General features: G+C 45.9%; 1 protein-coding gene and 1 long non-coding RNA gene across 2 annotated transcripts in view; one reads left to right on the forward strand and one right to left on the reverse strand.

Annotated features, from left to right (window-relative positions):
- The window catches only part of nadka (NAD kinase a), a 170,113-nt gene extending 153,847 nt beyond the window's left edge, over positions 1-16,266 (forward strand). Inside the window, 5 exon segments of the mRNA XM_085967491.1 lie at positions 1,522-1,679; positions 3,696-3,795; positions 7,123-7,280; positions 8,886-8,968; positions 10,118-16,266. Coding sequence (XP_085823617.1) covers positions 1,522-1,679; positions 3,696-3,795; positions 7,123-7,280; positions 8,886-8,968; positions 10,118-10,262 — 644 coding nt within the window. The 3' untranslated portion in view covers positions 10,263-16,266.
- LOC147100902 (uncharacterized) lies at positions 11,374-19,528 on the reverse strand. The gene is made up of 3 exons (XR_015073584.1): positions 19,370-19,528; positions 18,225-18,318; positions 11,374-11,464 (listed from the first exon to the last, which is right to left on the reverse strand). It is a non-coding gene; the product is annotated as an uncharacterized LOC147100902 (long non-coding RNA).
- Positions 19,529-20,471: the final 943 nt, after the last annotated feature.

Consider the following 20,471-nt stretch of genomic DNA (forward strand, 5'->3'; position numbering starts at 1 on the left):
ATCGGCAAACCGCCGCCAGTTAAATTCTTTTGATGATTGTGAACCCTCCTATGGTGACCCTGTTTGCGTTCTCTCGCAAAATAAACAATGAGGGCAGTGGCACCTTTTCTTTTGTCCCTTTATTTGAGAACAACGCCCAACTCTTGAGCTTATTGGGATCTTGCTCAGGGAAGGAATGCTAGCGAATAGATTGCAAAGCAGTCATTTAACCAACTGTTTTTTGTAAATTAACTATGAAAATTAAGCTCAAGCAGTTGGTGCGTATCAGACGATCCCCTAGGCAAGTGTAGACGAACCCCCTGCAACGTGCAGCCTTAAACTCACCCATAATAGTTGTTGTAATATAATTGTCTTTTTATTCCAACCTTGTTTTCAAAATACTATGGGCTGGATTTTGATACTGGAGGCGTGTAGGAGGAGGGACTACAACTTTTGGGGTTGTAGTCCCGCCTCCATCGAGTTCTAACCAACCCACTCGATTTTCACTTGATTGACCTTGTTGAGCCCGCCCAGCGGGTCCAGCAGGCCAATTAAGGGCCACCCGGCAACAGGTGACGTCACAGATTGATATTTCATCTGTCAAGAGCTTTTGACAGATGAAATATCAGCGTTTGACAGCTGTTTGAAGCTGTCCAATACTGACAATCTGTACTCCAAGTTAATTCTTTCCCCTCGGGCTGATTTAGAGATCTCTCCAGAACAGAAAGCAGAATGCTGCAACTTTTGACAGCTCGCGACCATTCTGCTTTCTGTGCCGGTGAGATGAGGGACTCCCGAGACCTGAAGGAAGGAAGGCTGTAAAGGTAAGTAAAACTTCTTTAAACACTTTACACACACCAAACACACTTACCTCTGCACTCATGCACCCATCACTCACCTGAACACCGGACATCTCGAACCGTTCAGCCTGACGGTCCGCCTCGCTAACTTGGCGTGGCTTGGAGCCGTCAGGAATTCCTCACTTCAGGAATAAAAATAGGGATTAGGCTAAAATCTGCCTGTTAACTACCTGTTAATTGGCACTAATCCCCTTCCCGCCTCAGGGAGGCGGGTCCCAGCACAGGTCGGGTATCCGCCTCCTTTGAAAGTGGCATGGAGGCAGGTTGGAGACAGGATGGGTTCGTGCTCCCCCCCCCCCCCGATTTCGAGATTTTAACCTCCCACACGCCTCCAATCCTGCCCTGAGAGCCCACTGAACGTGTTAGAGGCAGCAAGATGCAGTTCAAAGGTTAATGAACATGAGATTTACGAGGAAGAATTGGTGACACAGCTGTTCAATAAATGCTTCCTTGCTATAGTTAAATTTAATAATGTATAATTATCTCACCACATGTGTCTGTACTGAAATGTTTTATTAACCACTATTCTGAAATCTACTGCCTGCCTGTCTTCGTCTTGTAGTCAAATTGGACTCGGACTTTACTGGGTCACTGATTGAATGAATGAAATTGCTAATCAGGCTTCCGAGTTGTTTGGAAGTTGGAGTAATGTAAAAATCCCTCAATGTGCTGGCCGTTTCAGGTAACGTAGCCATCATCCTGCGAAGCCGTCTCAAGGTCAAAGTGGTTAAAGAGAACCGAGAGAAGGTGGTCGGACAGCAGCATGGTGTGGAGGAGAACGGACTGATTGTGACCAAGCTTGGAGACAGCGAAGTGGAGAAGAGAACCATGCAATGCCAGGTGAGTCTGCTCACCGCCTCCTTCCCTCAGCGCGCGAGAGGGATGAAAGTGTCTTGTTATGCGATGAACCAGGACCCAGCGCGCCAACTGTGCACAGCGCTGCCGGAGCTGCGGATGCAGGATTGGGTTTTTTGCTTGGCTGCATCATCCTGAGCGGAGTCCTCCCAGGGAGAATCAGTGGGACATTGTCCTGAGCCACTCGCTCCCCTCCCACTGGAAGCTTGGCAGCAGCTCGCTCACGCCCAGTCTCTCGTGCAAAGTTGGTTTGCAGTACAGTACCAAAGGTCAGGCTGGGGGCAGAGGAAGAGGACGGGTAACTTTCAGCCTCGGTCAGATCCCATTGAAGTACATTTCAAATTGGATATAAGCTCCTTCTCACATCTGCATCATGATGAAAAGTAAAATTCACCTCGTAAATTGCCCACACAGGCAGTCCGGAGACTAAAATCTGACTTTGGGACATCCAGAATGTAAAGTTGTAATAGCTCGTGTCGAAGTGCAGATCAAATTCAGTCAAAGTAAGTTACCCATTTTGAACTTCGGCCACTTTCCCAGCCTTTTAGTGCTGCCTTTTTTTAAAGACAGTTTGCCTTTCCTCAAAGCGAATGATTTCAAATGCTCGCCCGCTAATCCCATGTTGGCCTCCTAATCTCAGGTGGACCACCGCGGTGGGCAGCAGTGAGCAGGCGCAAGGCGTTCTCCAACAGAGGAGGGATGAGGTAGTGTCCCGGGCTGGAAAGGGTTCACAAAGCATCCCTGTGTTGTTTTGATTTTGAACCTTGAGTGTTCCACTTCCTCCCCCAAACATTTCTCCTGTCACGTGGACATTCTTTTGGCAGGTGCTTCGCCAATGCCACAGGAATGTAAAATGTGTGCCAGCTCATTTCCTTGATGCCACTGTGCATTCCAGCGTTCTCTTAGGGAACGGTTAATGCATTTGGGAGGGAGTTGTCCAAAATGGCAGCTGAATGGAGTCTATCCCTAATTTTACATTTGTTATTCTAAAAATATTTCAAAGATGTATGTTTTTGGGCAGTTTTTTTCCTGGGTACCATATTTATTTCTTGAATGCCCTTACCCTACTGTCCTGTACGCGTCCAGCTACAAACACAGCACAAAAGTGTTCTTTGCACATATAGCGGGCACATATATTTGCTCAATTTACTAACTGTCATGAGCATATTAAAATTTGCAGTGCCCGTTTTTTTTTTGGTAACTGATTCTCCTTTGCTCTCGGCCTTCCCCTCTTCAGAGCCCCGTGTTATGCACCATGTCCAGCTAGAGAGGCAGACAATCTCCTCCCAGGCCTTTGCAGTATCATAAAGAAAGACTTGCATTTATATAGCGCCTTTCATGGCCACCGGACGTCCCAAAGCGCTTTACAGCTAATGAAGTACTTTTTGAAGTGTAGGCACGGTTGTAATTTAGGAAACGCGGCAGCCAATTTGCGCACAGCAAGCTCCCACAAACAGCAATGTGATAATCACCAGATAATCTGTATTTTAGTGATGTTGATTGAGGGATAAATATTGGCCCAGGACACCGGGGAGAACTCCCCTGCTCATCTTCAAAATGGTGCCATGGGATCTTTTGCGTCCGCCTGAGAGCGCAGACGGGGCTTTGGTTTAAAGTCTCATCGGAAAGACGGCACCTCTGACAGTGCAGCACTCCCTCAGCACTGCTCTGGGAGTGTCAGCCTAGCTTTTTCTGCTCAAGTCTCTGGAGTGGGACTTGAACCCACAACCTTCAGAGGCGAGGGTGCTGCCCACTGGGCCACAGCTGATGTGCATCATTCTGGAACTGGTGCTTAAAGCGCCACCCCCCCCCCCCCCCCCCCCATCCCCTGCTTTTCTTTCCTCCTTCCGGGGAATTAGCTGTTCTCAATTCAGAGCAACTCCCTAATGTGTGAGGAATTGTGAACATATGTCAGACGGTGCTTGCCTCCACTCTCTGGAGCCTATAAGTTAAACTTTTGGAAAATGAATAACCAACTCCTCCTTTTCTCCAATTCCTTAGGTCCTGAATGAAGTAGTGGTTGACCGGGGTCCTTCCTCCTATCTCTCTAACGTAGATTTGTTTCTGGATGGACGTCTTATAACTACGGTACAAGGAGATGGTAAGTTCTGAGCTTAAAGAAAACTCTGCAGTAAGACACTGCCATGGCCTTATCTTGAGTATTTGTTTGAAAAATGACACTTCCATTCAGGTTTTAAAGTAAGACTTCAGTTTTTAAAAAGAATCTTTCCCTCATCATTGCTTTCAGTGAACACCAGGGGATTAAAAAAGAAAGACTTGCATTTCTATAGCGCCTTTCACGACCACCGGACGTCCCAAAGCGCTTTACAGCCAATGAAGTACTTTTGAAGTGGAGTCACTGTTGTAATGTGGGAAACACGGCAGCCAATTTGCGCACAGGAAGCTCCCACAAACAGCAATGTTGTAATGACCAGATAATCTGTTTTAGTGACGTTGATTGAGGGATAAACTTTGGCCAGGACACCAGGGATAACTCCCCTGCTCTTCTTCGAAATAGTGCCATGGGATCTTTTACAGCCACCTGAGAGAGCGGACGGGGCCTCAGTTTAACGTCTCATCCGAAAGACGGCACCTCCGACAGTGCAGCACTCCCTCAGTACTGCACTGGAGTGTCAGTCCAGATTTATGTGCTCAAGTCCCTGGAGTGGGACTTGAACCCACAACCTTCTGACTCCGAGGCGAGGGTGCTGCCCACTGAGCCACGACTGACACGTGCCGGGAGTTTGGGCCAGTGATTGTCGACACATTTCCACTTCCAAGATGGCAGCCACTTCAGGATGAACTGGAATTTGTAATTTGAGTCATTTTCTAACTGGAAATAAGCACCAACTGTTTAATGATCTTGGTATATATTAAATAAGGGGTCGGCCAATCAGGACTGAGACAAAGATGAATTTCTTCACTCAGGAGGGTGGTGAATCTTTGGAATTCTCTACCCCAGAGGGCTGTGGAGGCTCAGTCGTTGAGAATATTCAGGACAGAGATTGATAGATTTTTGGAAATTAAGGGAATCAAGGGATATGGGGATAGTGCAGGAAAGTGGAGTTGAGGTAGAAGATCAGCCATGATCTTATTCCTGGCTGGCCTCCCACATTCTACCCTACGTGAACCTGAGGTCATCCAAAACTCAGCTGCCCGTGTCCTAACTCGCACCAAGTCCCGTTCACCCAACTCCCATGTGCTCGCTGACCTACATTGGCTCCTGATTAAGCAACGCCTCGGTTTTAAAATTCTCATCCTTGTTTTCAAATCCTTCCATGGCCTCGCCCCTCCCTATCTCTTTAATCTCCTCCAGCCCACAACCGCCCCCCCCCCCCCCCAGAGATATCTGCGCTCCCCTAATTCTGCCCTCTTGAGCATCCCTGATTATAATCGCTTAACCATTGGCAGCCGGGCCTTCTGTTGCCTGGGCCCTAAACTCTGGAATTCCCTCCCTAAACCTCTCCACCTCTCCTCCTTTAAGACGCTCCTTAAAACCGACCTCACCTGCCCTAATATCTCCTAATGTGGCTTGGTGTCCGATTTTGTTTTATAAACGCTCCTGTGAAGCGCCTTGTGATGTTTTACTATATTATATTAAAGCCGCTATATAAATACAAGTTGTTGTTGAATGGCGGAGCAGGCTCGAGGGGTCGTATGGCCGACTCCTGCTCCTAATTCTTACGTTCTTAAACACCTTGGGGTATATATGTTAACGATCTTGGTATACATTAAGTACAGTAGATTCCTATTGTCAATTTCGAGTTACCATCCAGAACAGGTTGATGTATTTTCCAAATTAATTTTGTAATAAAATTGCTGTTGGATACATCACTCAGTCACCTTTTTATGTTGGTACATGGCTGGGGTTAAGGTGCATTATTCCTTGGGATTTTCAACTTCTGTATGAGGATGAACCACCTTTGGTGCAAAATATCAACATCAGATACTCCGTGGACAGTTACAACACGGACCTGATGCAGACTGAAGCTTCTTGCACTTTGCTGCAAGAATGCACCTTGACCCCAACCTTGTACCAGTGTGGACTTTATTGTTTTCCACATCAACCTTTTCCTCGGGCCTCTCCGCTCGCCAGTCTGTGCCAAGATGATGGGTAGTTTCCTATGTGTAACTATGACTACAATGAAACAAGCCAAAACTATCCAAGTTCACTTCACTCGACAACCTTGCAGCCAATTAAGACAAGAGACTTTCCTGACATCACTTGGATTTAAAAGCAGATCGCACTGTAACCAGAACTGAGCCAACAGCAACAAGTTGTATTTATTGGATCTCATTGAAACTTATAAAATTCTGACAGGACTGGACAGACTAGATGCAGGAAGGATGTTTCTGATGGTCAGGGAGTCCAGAACCAGGGGTCACAGTCTAAGGATAAGGGGTAAGCCATTTAGGACAGAGATGAGGAGGAATTTCTTCACCCAGAGAGTGGTGAACCTGTGGAATTCTCTATCACAGAAGGCAGTTGAGGCCAATTCATTAAATATATTCAAGAAGGAGTTGGATATATTTCTTAAGGCTAAAGGGATCAAGGGATATGGGGAGAAAGCAGGGACCGGGTACTGAATTTGGATGATCAGCCGTGATCTCATTGAATGGCGTAGCAGGTTCGAGGGGCCGAATGGCCTACTCCTGCTCATATCTTCTGTTTATATAGCGCCTTTAATGCAGTTAAAAACGTCCCAAGGTGCTTGAAACAAAAATTTGAGGCTGAGCCATATAAGGAGCTATCATGGCAGCGAAAGCTTGGTCAAAGAGGTCAGTTTTAAGCAGCGTCTTAAGGGAGGCGGAGAGGTTTAGGGAGGGAATTCCAGAGCTTAGGGCCTCGGCAGCTGAAGGCACGGCCGCCAATGGTGGAACGATTAATATCGGGGATGCGCAAGAGGCCGGAATTGGGGGAGCGCAGAGATCTCGGAGGGTTGTGGGGCTGGAGGATGTTACAGAGATAATGAGGGGGGGGGGTGAGGCCATGGAGGGATTTGAGAATGAGGATGAGAATTTTAAATTCGAGGTGTTGCTTAATCGGGAGCCGATGTAGGTCAGCGAGCACAGGGGGTGATGGGTGAACGGGACTCGGTGCGAGTTAGGACACGGGGCAGCGAGCACAGGGGGTGATGGGTGAACGGGACTCGGTGCGAGTTAGGACACGGGGCAGTGAGCACAGGGGGTGATGGGTGAACGGGACTGGGTGCGAGTTAGGACACGGGGGCAGCCGAGATCTGGATGAGCTGAAGTTTACGGAGGGTGAAAGCTGGGAGGCCGGACAGGAGTGCGTTGGAATTGTCGAGTCTGGCGGTAACAGTGGCAGGGATGAGGGTTTCGGCAGCGGATGAGCTGAGGCAGGGGCGGAGAGGTCAGTCGCTCTGTGGTTTTAGAACCTAATGCAGCTGGATCTTTACTCCTGCAGGGGTGATTGTCTCGACCCCGACAGGGAGCACAGCATACGCTGCAGCCGCCGGAGCTTCCATGATTCACCCCAACGTTCCTGCCATAATGATAACCCCCATCTGCCCACATTCCTTATCCTTCAGACCGATCGTCGTTCCAGCAGGAGTGGAACTCCAGGTAACTTCATCTTCCTGGTTATTTTACTGTAAAACTCCCCAGGTCGTTTCTACATTGCAAGCAACTGAAAAAAGGTTTTCAGTCGTGACTATGAAAATTTTGCAACCATCTTGGCTCTGCTTTGGCGGTTTCTCGAGTCTCCTGTTTGCCCACTACACATGGTCGTCCACAGAGAATTGCCAGTGTCGCAATGTTGGGCATGTTAGCTCAGCTCAGGGACTTGTGCAAACCAGTCTTCAGCGATCATTTCTTAAATAAAAATATTCAATATACAGAAAGAAAGATAGCCTTGCATTCATACAGCGCCTTTCACGACCTCAGGATGTCCCAAAGCACTTTACAGCCAATGAAGTACTTTTTTAAGTGTAGTCGCTGTTGTAATGTAGGAAACGCAGCAGCCAATTTGCACACAGCAAGCTCCCACAAAGAGATAATCTGTTTTAGTGATGTTGATTGAGGGATAAATATTGGCCAGGACACGGGAGAACTCCCCTGCTCTTTTACATCCACCCGAGAGAGCAGACGGGGCCTCGGTTTAATGTCTCATCCGAAAGACGGCACCTCCGACAGTGCAGCAATCCCTCAGCACTGCCCCTCCGACAGTGCAGCACTCCCTCAGTACTGCCCCTCCGACAGTGCGGCGCTCCCTCAGCACTGCCCCTCCGACAGTGCAGCACTCCCTCAGTACTGCCCCTCCGACAGTGCGGCGCTCCCTCAGCACTGCACTGCAGTGTCAGCCTGGCTTTATGTGCTCACGTCTCCTGGAGTGGGACTTGAACATTCTGACTCCGAGGCGAGAGTGCTGCCCACTGAGCCACAGCTGACACTAGAGTGAACCGTAGGTGAGAAAGGAGCAGGGCAGATTTTAGTGTGGGCGGGGCTTCAGTATAAACATTTCCCCATTGTATCATTTTTTTGCCTTGGGCTAACTGTCCTGCCTGCTTTGACACCATGGAGCTGAGAGAAGAGGCCCAAGCTTGTTGCCAGGCTGCTCAGTAACGTGCGGTGGAGATGCCCTTTGGAAAGTGATTATTGAAATATTTTCAGTACCTCCCAGGACTTGTCCTGTAAGATTTCCGTTGGCAGGCAACGAATTGCACCACCCGGGATTGGTGTAGAAATCTTTTGCAAGATATGTTGTGGATGTCAACAGATCCCTTGCCCATCTTGGGAATGTTAGGGAACCATCAGCCAGGGGACTGGGTCCTGTGATGTCCTCTGGCCTTTTCGGAGTTGTGTAGCAAAGAATTAGCGTCCCTCAAATTGTACACGACTGAAGTAAAACTATTGCCAAAATGGGCCCAATATTTTGATCTTGCACTGTGCAAAGATTACATTCAGATGCCAAACCGAGTTTGAGCCAAGTTCTGAATTTCTGCTTGGCAAGTTATACTTTTTTAATTACTCAGCATATAAGATGGCTGGACGTATCCTCGCCTCATTTGGATTACATTTTACATGGTCTTGAACACGTTGGGTGGTCTGTCTGGTACTGCGCACCAGTCAGTGCCCACTTTCACCCAACACTTAAGATTTGACCCAATGTGATATTGTGGATGTGGCCCAGGTACAACTTGGTCCTAAACCCTGGGCTTACATTTACAGATCATGCTGTCGCCCGATGCCCGGAATACAGCGTGGGTTTCATTTGATGGACGGAAGCGACAAGAGATCTGTCACGGTGACAGGTAAGCAGGAGACGCTGGGTGCACCTGATGACGGTCACTGTGAAGGCAAATCGTCCTCACTTTGTCCGGAGTGGATTAAACGGTGGTTTCAACTTCCCATACAGTGAGCTTACTGGTCTGGTGACACCGCACGAAAGAAAGACAGACTTGCATTTCTGTAGCGCCTTTCTCGACCACCGGACGTCCCAAAGCGCTTTACAGCCAATGAAGTCCTTTTTTTCCCAAAGTGTAGTCACTGTTGTAATGTAGGAAACGGGGCAGCCAATTTGTGCACAGCAAGCTCCCACAAACAGCAATGTGATAATGACTAATCTGTTTTAGTGATGTTGATTGAGGGATAAATATTGGCCCAGGACACCGGGGAGAACTCCCCTGCTCTTCTTCGAAATAGTGCCCGTGGGATCTTTTACGTCCACTTGAGAGAGCAGACGGGGCCTCGGTTTAACGTCTCATCTGAAAGACAGCACCTCTGACCGTGCAGCACTCCCTCAGCACTGCACTGGGAGTGTCAGCCTAGATTTTGTGCTCAAGTCCCTGGTGTGGGACTTGAACCCACAACCTTCTGACTCGGAGGTGAGTGTGCTGCCCACTGAGCCAGAGCTGACACTTTTACAATCTGAGTCTATGTAGAAGGGTACAACATAGGAGGTGTTGAATATAATAATTCTGAGTGAAGGAACCCGTGTAACTCATGAGTGACATTGTTGTATTTTGTGAAAGATTTAACGGAAACTTTTATTGATACAGTTTTGTTCCAGCTGGGTCTTGTAGACTTCTCCAAATTTATCAATTTTATTTCAATCAATAAAATCTCTCCTCTATTTCCCGGCCTCCTCCGCAGATGATTGTTGTAGTTTTTAAGCTCCTGATAACCTACATTTGTACAATGGTGGGCTTTGGCACCAGTTGGAGCTGCTACTAATCAGTGCCTCATTGTAGCATCGAATGAGCTCACTCCCAGCACAGATAGTGTAGCTCACGGTGACAGGAGCCAAGCCAGGCTGCTTGAGTGGAGGAGGATGGTGCAAGAGAAGGGTGGTTCTGAAGAGTAATGTAAGCCAAGATGTGTTTGTGGGGTGGGGGGTGAGCGTGGGGCGGTGTGAAAAGAGCAGTTTGTACATGTTGATATGAACTTGCTTTTTCTTGCAGTATTACCATTACTACCTCCTGCTACCCGGTCCCATCGATCTGCTTCAGGGACCCGGTGAATGACTGGTTCGAGAGCCTGGCCGACTGTTTGCACTGGAACGTGAGGAAGAAGCAAAGCCAGCTGACTGATGCGGAGGACTACTAAGAGTGGAATGGCATCTTCAGGCGCTACGTTCTGCCTGTGAAATCCAGCTTTAATATTTTTAAACTGCAACATTGCAAAGAGCATTCCTACACATCACAAGAATGGGTTTTGCCTGTGTGCCTTGGACAGTCAAACAGAAACTCTTCTCCCTCCCTCCCCCAGCCATTTGCTTTTTATTTGGTAAATGTTGAGGTTTTAACAACGGGTACAGAAGACATCAAGTCAAATGTTTGAAAGTACCAAATACAGACAAGCCAGCTCGGGGGGCATATCGATATTGTTGCAGCGTTTGGTGCTCGAACATGATCTTAATTTAGTTTTAAGACGTTCAGTGATCTTTATCAAGCGTGTGTGTCGTATCAAAAGGCTTCAAAGAAATATGTCGGAAGGACAGAGAAGCCTGCTGTTTGCTTCAATTGTTCCAAATTATTCTGTGCTTCGAGTAATGCACTGAAATATGGATCAGTTCCTGAAACGGTTTTCAAGCGCTCAGACAGTAGTTGCCGGCGGGATGTCCCTCCGCCTCTCCCAGACACGCTCACACCCGCTGAGCTCTCGGCCAGATGTTCTGTACAAACTCGAGTTCTCTCCTCCTGCTGCCCTTTTTTCTTCCCGGTGTTTTTTTTCCCCCTATTTAAAGCCCTGTTTTTACACCATCGTAATGAAGAACCTGTGATCCGACACCAACACTGAGCTCCCCTGGTGCGTGTATTCGGGGTTTTTTGTGCAGTTTTGCCTTCATGCTATAGTGATTCCTGACCTGATGTAAGCACACTGTGTTCATTATTGCTTAAAGGACTTGGTTTTGTCTTTGATAGTCAGAAGTAATGAAGTACATCATATATTCTTTGAGGATTAAAGAGTATAATGTGAATATTTCTGTTTTATTATAAAAAAAATTAAACCGTGTAAAGTTTTGAGATAACAGAACAAAAAGAAGTAAGGCCAATCATGAAAGGATAATATGTCCCTCAATTTTGCTTCTGCAGCTTCCAGTATTTATTGACGAAATGCACTTAAGCCGCTGCTTGTAACACAGTCTGGCTGTTTGGTCCCATGTTCTCGGTATATTGAGATCTGAATGTGAAGCAAGTTGGTCTCGTGTCGATTAGAGTCACTGATTGTGAGGTTCCCATGGGTTCAGCTCGAGGGTACTCGATCCGTGAGGGCCAAACAAATTGTTTGCCCCTTTCTCTCAAGACCTAGAGGAACACAATTTAAAATATTATCACCCATGAAGAGTCGCGTTTTGCAGGGTCTGGTTACTTAAAGAAGAAAATGCACAGATAGTGAGCAAGCGCTGCCAGTGCTGAAGAGAGAGATGGTTGTGGAGCCAATGTCCCGTAGCACAATGAGAAAGGTGCCCGGTCCAGAGTATGAAAGGCCAAGCCTTCACAGCGTCTTGTTGCTTTACTGTAACGTTTAGTGTGTTGGTCACACTAGTGCAATAGTTGTGAGACTGCTGGCTGACGGAATTGATTGTATCAAAGTATGGCTTGCATGCCAAGGTTTGTCCATCACAGATACTTGCCTGAAAGTGAAGACTAGCACACTGGGTTTTTGCAGTCTTTATCAGCCTCGTTGCTAACTAGTTAGCCCATACCTCACAGAGCTACCAAACAAAGCTGAACCTTACTGGGGTGGGGTGGGGGGGATCCACATCAGGGGTTCTTGCGGTTTTACCGTTGTTACTGATGCTGCCCGTGGTTGAATTCATTCTGACCTCAGTGAGGTGCGGATGCTCTCAGTCCACCATTAAGGGTTCTTTTTCAGTGTTCAAAATGTAATAGAATTAATTGATAAATGGGAATCTGCACTAATTGTGGGTTTTGACACACTGCTGTTTTTAGAAGGTGGTGCAGTGCTATAAGTTCTGAAATCAATCTGAATGCGCTCAGATCATAAAATCATAGAATTTTACAGCGCAGATCTTGGTAAACACACAACTTCTCAATCGTGGGTGTGTGTGTGTATAACAGTTGGGAGGGGGCGGTGCTTTAATTCTCGGTTGCTGCCTGTGATCCCATCCGCTTATTCACAGCAGCAACTTAATTCTGAATGAAACTGGCTCGTCTTTTGGATTTCAGCAAATACCAACCAACGTTGTGTGAATCCTGCAATAATTAAATGTCACCGTGTAGTGTAGCGGAGGCTAAATTGGAAACCCTGTTTGTTCAGGCAGTTTAATTAACTCCGAAAGCTGCAGGTGTTGTTCATTTATACGTGGGGAGCAGGTTTATTGTCCAACTAGAAACACATGCTGACAGAGTGCGAAGAATTAACTGGCCCACAAAATTCCGAATTGAGTTTACATTCTTTAACGTGCTCAGTAGCCGAACAGTTCAGGATGGTGGTCTGTTGAGAAAGGTAAATCTAATTTATTTTGAATGCTTTAACCTTCCATAAATACATTTTAGTTTATGTTGCTGATGTAGAAAAGTTCAAATTGTTTTATTTTTAAATCAAAGGTGTCCCAGTGAAGGCAGATTTTAAATGGGCTGGTAGAATGTACTGTACTGACATATCGGGCATTACATTTGTTCCTACTCCCGTCTCCTGAACATGGTGATTCGTACTGTGTACAGTCACTCGAGTGCCAGCACCCAGCTGCATCTCCGGTAGATAGCCATAGATGGTGAAACGTATAAAATTCTGACAGGGCTAGACAGACTGGATGCAGGGAGGATGTTTCCCCTGGCTGGGGGGGGGTCTAGAACGAGGGGTCACAGTCTCAGGATACGGGGTAGGACATTTAGGACTGAGATGAGGAGAAATTTCTTCACTCAGAGGGTGGTGAACCTGTGGAATTCTCTACCACAGAAGGCTGTGGAGGCCAAGTCACTGAATATATTTAAGAAGGAGATAGATTTCTAGACACAAAAGGCATCAAGGAGTATGGGGAGAGAGTGGGAATATGGTATTGAGATAGAGGATCAGCCATGATCATATTGAATGGCGGAGCAGGCTCGAAGGGCCGAATCCTCCTATTTTTCTATGTTTCTACATCATTATTCAGCCATATTCCGGGGGGACATCCCAGCCTGATTCTGTCCTTGCCTAATTTCCACATACATGCGCATCCCAGCAGTTACTGGATTAACTATCAGAACCAGGAGTTTCGGCTGTTTCATTAACTTTCAGTCTGTAGCTCACGGGCACTGAGGCTGATCTTTGCACCCTTTGTGGTTGCACTGGGTGAGATTGATGCTCTGAGAATAGCCGGATGATTTGAAGCTGGGATTCTCCTGGTTTGCGCGGTCAGAGCAGGGCGCCGCACGCAGCATTTACCGCTCGGTCGTGCGGTGGTTGGGGCTCTAGTTTTTGCATTAATTTTTTTTTTTAATGCAGTCCCGGAGCTACCTATTGTGGGTCGATGTTTCGTATTACTATTGCCTTTCTTTACAATTTCACATTTTCAACAAGTGTCTGGATATTTGCCCCTCGTATAATCCAAATGCACTTTCGGAAAGTACCTGATGAGATATTCCACTTTTGAGGAAACCTATAATTTTTTTAAAAATTCCCCAGGCACATTTGGATTCTCGTCACTCAGAATAACATCGGGATTCTAATCTGTATCACTGACCAGCAAAAATAGAAAAATACTGGGCATGCGCTGCCTTGTTGACCAGCCTGTGAAAGAGAATGATGGGTTAATGCTTCACTTGTGACCCAAAACAAAACTCCCCAAGTTCGAATGGAGGGTCACAACTGTAGAATCCTATAATAGCACAGCACAGAAGGAGGCCATTCAGCCCATCGAGTCCGTGCCGGCTCTTTCGAAGAGCAATCCAGTCAGTCCCACTCCCCCGCTCTTTCCCCAGATCCCTGCAATTTTTTCTCTCGTATTTATCCAATTCCCTTTTGAAGGCTACTATTGAATCTGTGTCCACCTCCCTATCAGGCAGCGCATTCCAAATCCTAATTTATATGATAAATATAATAAATAATAAAACCAAGTCATTAAACTTTATTTCTCTTTCAGATGTTCATTAACTAGCTGTGCATCTCCTGCATTTTATGTTTTTCAGATTTCCACATTTCACTGTTTTCCTTCCACCATCACTGCACAGTAACTTGGTGTCGCCATTTGCAATCCACAATATGGCCCAGTGACGACCGTGTTTCCTCTCAACCAGTCCCCGATTCCTGCACTGTAGATTGTTTGATACTGACTGCATAATCACAGGGACTGCCTAGTTTCAGAATGCTTGTACAATAACTAATTCAGCTGTTTGTTTTGTGGCATATTTGTGTGAAATTAACTTTACGTGGAAGTATTCAGTGGAAATGAGTGCCAACAGCAAATTGAGCCTCATTTGGAGAGCAGTTTGAATTTGGACGGAGACATTCTTTAAAATGGGGCAGACACAGGTTTACAGAGAGAAGTCTCTGCTCGTGCACAATGTTTTATTGTCGCAATCAACGTGTCGCAATCAACGTTTTTCATCACCGGTGTCTTTATAGCAGCGATCACAGCAAAGAGAAATGAATTTATTTTAATGCGGATCATGTTTTGTCTTTTCACCGCTGCTTGTTGTGGGCCGCAAAGATTGTTTTCTTTTGAGAAAAGGTCTGATTCTTGCCATGGGCGGGACGAGTGGAGAGGATGAATCCAATGCCTGCAGAGTGTAATATAGGGGAGAGACTATGGAGAGGTATGTGTTTAGTCCCTGTCGTCTAGCTGAATATATACTGTGGTGTGTAAGGTTTGCATCCGGTTCATGGCAATATAGTTAAAGCAGTTTCCCTGTTTGCGCACCAGCCTTGTGAATGTTGGATCCAATCCAAAAACTCGAATCTGTCTAAACGCTCATTCCTACTTTGTTGTATGCACTTTCTTTCCTCCCATTCTAAGCCATGAAAACTGAGTTGTGTGTGCTTGGGCCATCCGGCCATGACGAGATTGCAGTGTACCTACACTCTTGCACTTTCATGGTTTGCTCGTGAGGCTGTGGGGTTATATTAGAATGCCACCTGCAGTGTGTCTCGAACTCAAAGATTTTCTTAACTTCCAAAGGTTTGCTGGTTGAATCTTCTTTGATCTTGTACTGTCAAGTATTAATTTATTGAGCAGGTCTGTATGTCATTAGCGGACCTCTTCGCTGCCTTGGGTGGAATGCTGATGTTAATGTTATACGCTTGGACCTCTGGACTTGTAATATTTCCTGGTGAACTGTGAAGGCGAGTTTTTCTCTCGTGAATTAAATTTCTGCCTCGGCTATTAAAATAAACAGTAAAACTGCATTAAAGTTGTAATTTTTACAAAGGGTGAGCATTTCTTTATGCTCGCAGTTGACCATATTTCCAAACTCAATTAAATCTAAACTTTTTTAATGTAAATTCTTGACCAGTGCCACTTATTTTCTTTACAGAATGCAGTGGACTGGACCCTCCTAATAGTGAGCTCTCTCTAAACTTCACACAATATATCAGAATATTTAACAGGAGTTCTTGCACAAGTGGAGTTGTGTTTAAAATGGTGTACAATTTACTACACGTTAAAACCAACTTCCTCTTGTAAATATATCACTTTAACTGTGCAATTTTATGACATCAGAATTTCTACTTAAATGTAAATATGTCATTGATGTTTTTTTTGCCGACTGTAATATAAATGTCTTTTAATCTTCAATTGGTCTTGGACTCTGTTTCATTTGATTGAGTTTTACGAATTGTAACCTATTTATAACGACTAAAGTTCTTTTTGAAAACCAGTTTGAAAAATCCCAGTGTTTCTGAAGTTTCCTTTCTGTGTTTTTACTCTGAGAATGTTTTTTTTTAAACTATGAAACAGAGTTGTTAGTGCTGTACTAAAAAAAAGTTCAGGCACTGAACCGTGAATTACCAGCAAATTGAACGAGTGGTTTCTGGATTGTAACTGGGATCATGACACTTTCTGTTTATAAAATTTGATATATGTTGAACATTAGTAAAGTTGTTATATGTAGGACACTATTTTTCAAATCTTTTACTAAATAAATTAACCTGCTTTTTATATATCGAGGCTTCTGATGGTTTATGTTTTGTTCACTGATTTCACACATAAAAGTACAAGAGTGTTTCCAATGTTCAACAACCACTTGCATTTAGTTACCGCCAACTCTGTGCGTAGACTCGGAGGTTTCATCACGTGACATCCCGCCTTCAGCCACCCCGCCCAGTGAAACAGCCTTTACCCCACCCTCTCCAATATTTTAATAACTTAATTAATAAATGAAAGTGTTCAAAGAAATTGAAACTATTTTTGATGCCCCTGTGGTCTTTCTCCTGGGTTGCTCTCGGCAAAGTCCAGAAGATTAATCTTCAATTCCTGGAGATTCCAGGGCAATACAACAACAACTTGCACTTACACGGCACCTTTAACACAGTAAAAAACGTCCCAAGGCGCTTCACTGGAGCGATGATCAAACAAAATTTGACACCGAGCCACGTAAGGAGAAATTAGGACAGGTGACCAAAAGGTTGGTCAAAGAGGTAGGTTTTAAGGAGCGTCTTAAAGGGGGAGAGGGGGGAGGAGGAGAGGTTTAGGGAGGGAATTCCAGAGCTTAGGGCCCAGGCAGCTGAAGGCACGGCCACCAATGGCGGAGCGATTTATAATCGGGGATGGTCAAGAGGCCAGAATTATTCATTCATGGGATGTGGGCGTCGCTGGCAAGGCCAGCAATTATTGCCCATCCCTAGTTACCTTAGAGAAGGTGGTGGTGAGCCGCCTCTCGGAGGAGATTACAGTGATAGGGAGGGGCAAGGCCATGGAGGGTTTTGAAAACAAGGATGAGAATTTTAAAATCGAGGCGTTGCTTAACCAGGAGCCAATGTAGGTCAGCGAGCACAGGGGTGATGGGTGAACGGGACTTGGGGCGAGTTAGGACACGGGCAGCAGAGTCTTGGATGAGCTGAAGGAGAGTTGGCAACCCTGCTTGCATTTATAAAGTGACTCGAATGCAGTGAAAGCCCCAAGGTGTGTCACAGGGAATTCACAGGTTTTAGTAGCAGTAGAAGGACAGGAGTCGACCAAAGGCACGGTCAGAGAGGTAGATTTTGAGAAGGCTTTTGAAGGTGGCCAGGCCAGAGTGGTTTGGGGAAGAGTTTGAGAGAGTAGGCCCAAGACAGCTTGAAGCCTCTACACTGGCAGTGAAGTGTGTGGCAGGGAGGGTGAAGTGCACCGGAGGCCAGTGTTGGATGGTCAAAGGGAGTCAGGTAGGGTGACGCTGGGGAAGGATTTGTAAATAAGAACAAACATTTTAAATTCAGTACATTGGATAACATAGTCTCAATCCTCTGCCTTTTCCCCATAATCCTTTAATGTTTTTCTGACTATATTCCCGAGAGAAAATGTACTGGGTCCAAGTCGATGTAAATTCCAGTAATGGCCTTGGTTCATCTGACAACGGAGGTCTAGCTCAGCAAACGTGCAAGAAGCTGCTAGCGCCTCCACAATCCCCTCGAACCAATACTGGAAACAGAAGGAGACTCCCTGATGACTCGGCCAGTCGCAGGTTCTGGGCCGAGTGACCTAACCTCCGGTGGAGGTGGAGGTGTTGCTGTTGACCCCAGAGGAAATCCAATCTGGCCAGTGACCGATACCGAAAGAGCACGTATGGAGGATGTGTGCAGGGGCAGGATCTGGACTACACGGCAAAGGTCTTAGTTGCCAAAAAGGCTGCTTGTGATTGTCCATTGAACGGACAGAACATTTTTCCAATGCACACTTGCAGCATGTGAGAACTCAAAATCTACCTTTTACTGGCCAGGCTCGGAGGAAAAATGGTCACTTGATCAAGGTGCCGAAAGGTGGGTGGTGCCCACAGAATCGTGCCCACCAAGGAGGTCTCCCCTTCAGGGGAGAAAGGAGAACATTATTGGGAAAAGAGGAAGGATTGTTGTGTATATATATGGATAGACACAGCTAACGAATTGTACTGATGTGATATTGTCTGTTTTATGAAGTAGGTTACTTACTGCCTTGGTAAAGGAACCGAGAAAATGACCTCCCACAGTTCACCTGAAATCTCGCTAGTTTCACTCCCGTACTTCTCATTCAACAAGCGCACACCTGGTTCATACAAAATAAAGTGGAAATAAAACATACAGTTCTCTTTTCAAAAAAGAGTCAGGCATAAACTGGAAATCTGAACTAGGAGCAGCTTCCAGAGGTATAATATTTCTGGAGTCATGCTCAATCGGAGCATATTGACCACACGCAACACAGCAAGTCTTTCTGATGGTGGGGAAAATGAACAAGAAATTGAGTCTATGCAGGGACTGTATACTCTGAGTAATCTGCATGTATCTCCACTGATAGCCTCGCTGGTTAAAGTAATGGTCAGCTGAGCCTTACTGACCAGAAAGGTTTCTGGTCAATTTGCTCTTTGCTGAGTTACATTGGCCCAGAAATTAGGCTCGGGGGCTTACCGTGCGTGCAAGCCCCCGATGTGCACTTACCCGGCGCGCCGGCCGTTCTGCTCCCGGGACGCGTGGAATTCCTTTTTTCAGTTGATTACTCCCGGGCAGCGTCTGACGTCACGCGCCCAGGAGTGCCGCCAGCGCGAGGCCTCGAGCGCGGCGTGTAAGTGAGACACGCCCCTTGAGGTCTCATTACCATAGGACACGCCCCCAAGCTTTATCACAAGCTGCAAAGCATTTTTACATGCAGAGCAGCATTTTAAATAGGTTTTTTGTATTTTTATTAATCTTTTGCTAACTTTTATAAAGTTTTAAATACTTTTACATTATTTTGAAGAATGTGAAGTAGTTTTAAACAGAATTAAAGCGTAGTTATTTTGATGAGCCGGCTGGGATCACGTGAGCACTGGGCAACCAATGGGAGGTTGCAAAAGTTCATTCATGAGTTTGATAGTAAGAACTGTCAAACTCATGAAAACTCAGGGCGCCCAAAACAGCACTTAAACTATGAATAAAAGTTTTTTAAATCCCACTAAATAAATGAACTATGAATAACTGTAAAAAACTATTTTAACCAATTAATCAAATTTTTGAAAAAAAGAATTTAACAAATCGGGTCTAAAAAAACACCTTATTGTAAATTCTTTAAAAATAATAAACCTGTGAAAAAAAATTCTAAATTGTATTAATAGACCACTTACCTTTTAAAACTAAGTACTTACATCTGCTTTTTTCACGCATAAAAACCGGAGGCCTTTACACACGGGCAACTCTTTACAAAGAAAGGAATTTCAGCGCGCACGCGCTGCCTGAAACGTCGCGCGCGTTCCGCCTGTTAACCCCTTGGTTCAGAGGACAGGAAATGCCGGTTTTCTGCGCATGCGCTGTGCATCCTGAAAACGGGCACTTCCATCGGGCCCACACGTGAGTACCCCGTCCGTACTCACGCATTGGGACCCGAATTACTGGGCCATTATGTCAGGTAGGACAGCAAACTCACGGGAAGACTTGCATTTCTAATACCACCAGACGTCCCAAAGCACTTTATAGCCAATGAAGTACTTTTTGAAGTGGAGTCACTGTAGTAATGTAGCAGCCAATTTATGCACAGCAAGCTCCCACAAACAGCAACGTAATAATGACCAGATAATCTGTTTGTGATGTCAGTTGAGGGATTAGCATTGGCCAGGACGCCAGGGATAACTCCACTGCTCTTCTTCGAAATAGTGCCCGACAGATCTTTGTCATGCACCTGAGAGAGCGGACGGGGCCTCGGGTTAACAGCTCATCCAAAAGACAGCACCTCCGACAGTGCAGCACTCCCTCAGAGTGTCAGCTTAGCTTTCTTTGTGCTCAAGTCCCTGGAGTGGGGCTTGAACCCACAACCTCAAGTCCCTGGAGTGGGGCTTGAACCCACAACCTCAAGTCCCTGGAGTGGGGCTTGAACCCACAACCTCAAGTCCCTGGAGTGGGGCTTGAACCCACAACCTCAAGTCCCTGGAGTGGGGCTTGAACCCACAACCTCAAGTCCCTGGAGTGGGGCTTGAACCCACAACCTCAAGTCCCTGGAGTGGGGCTTAAACCCACAACCTTCTGACTCAGAGACAAGAGTGCTACCCACTTGTTTTTTTATTATACTTTATTGAACATTAAGAACATTTACAACATCGTGATCATTACATTGTATGATACAAATCAATTCCACCGCTCTGCACAGCCATTCCGCCACCACATTTTAACATCAAAACCTGAAGTTTAATTTGTCACCTGCAACATATATTAATCGATTGTACTTTAAAAATT

Source organism: Somniosus microcephalus, chromosome 25 (genome assembly GCF_052327205.1).
Source record: "Somniosus microcephalus isolate GS21.2 chromosome 25, FLI_Smic_1.0, whole genome shotgun sequence".
Classification (NCBI taxonomy): Eukaryota; Metazoa; Chordata; class Chondrichthyes; order Squaliformes; family Somniosidae; genus Somniosus; species Somniosus microcephalus.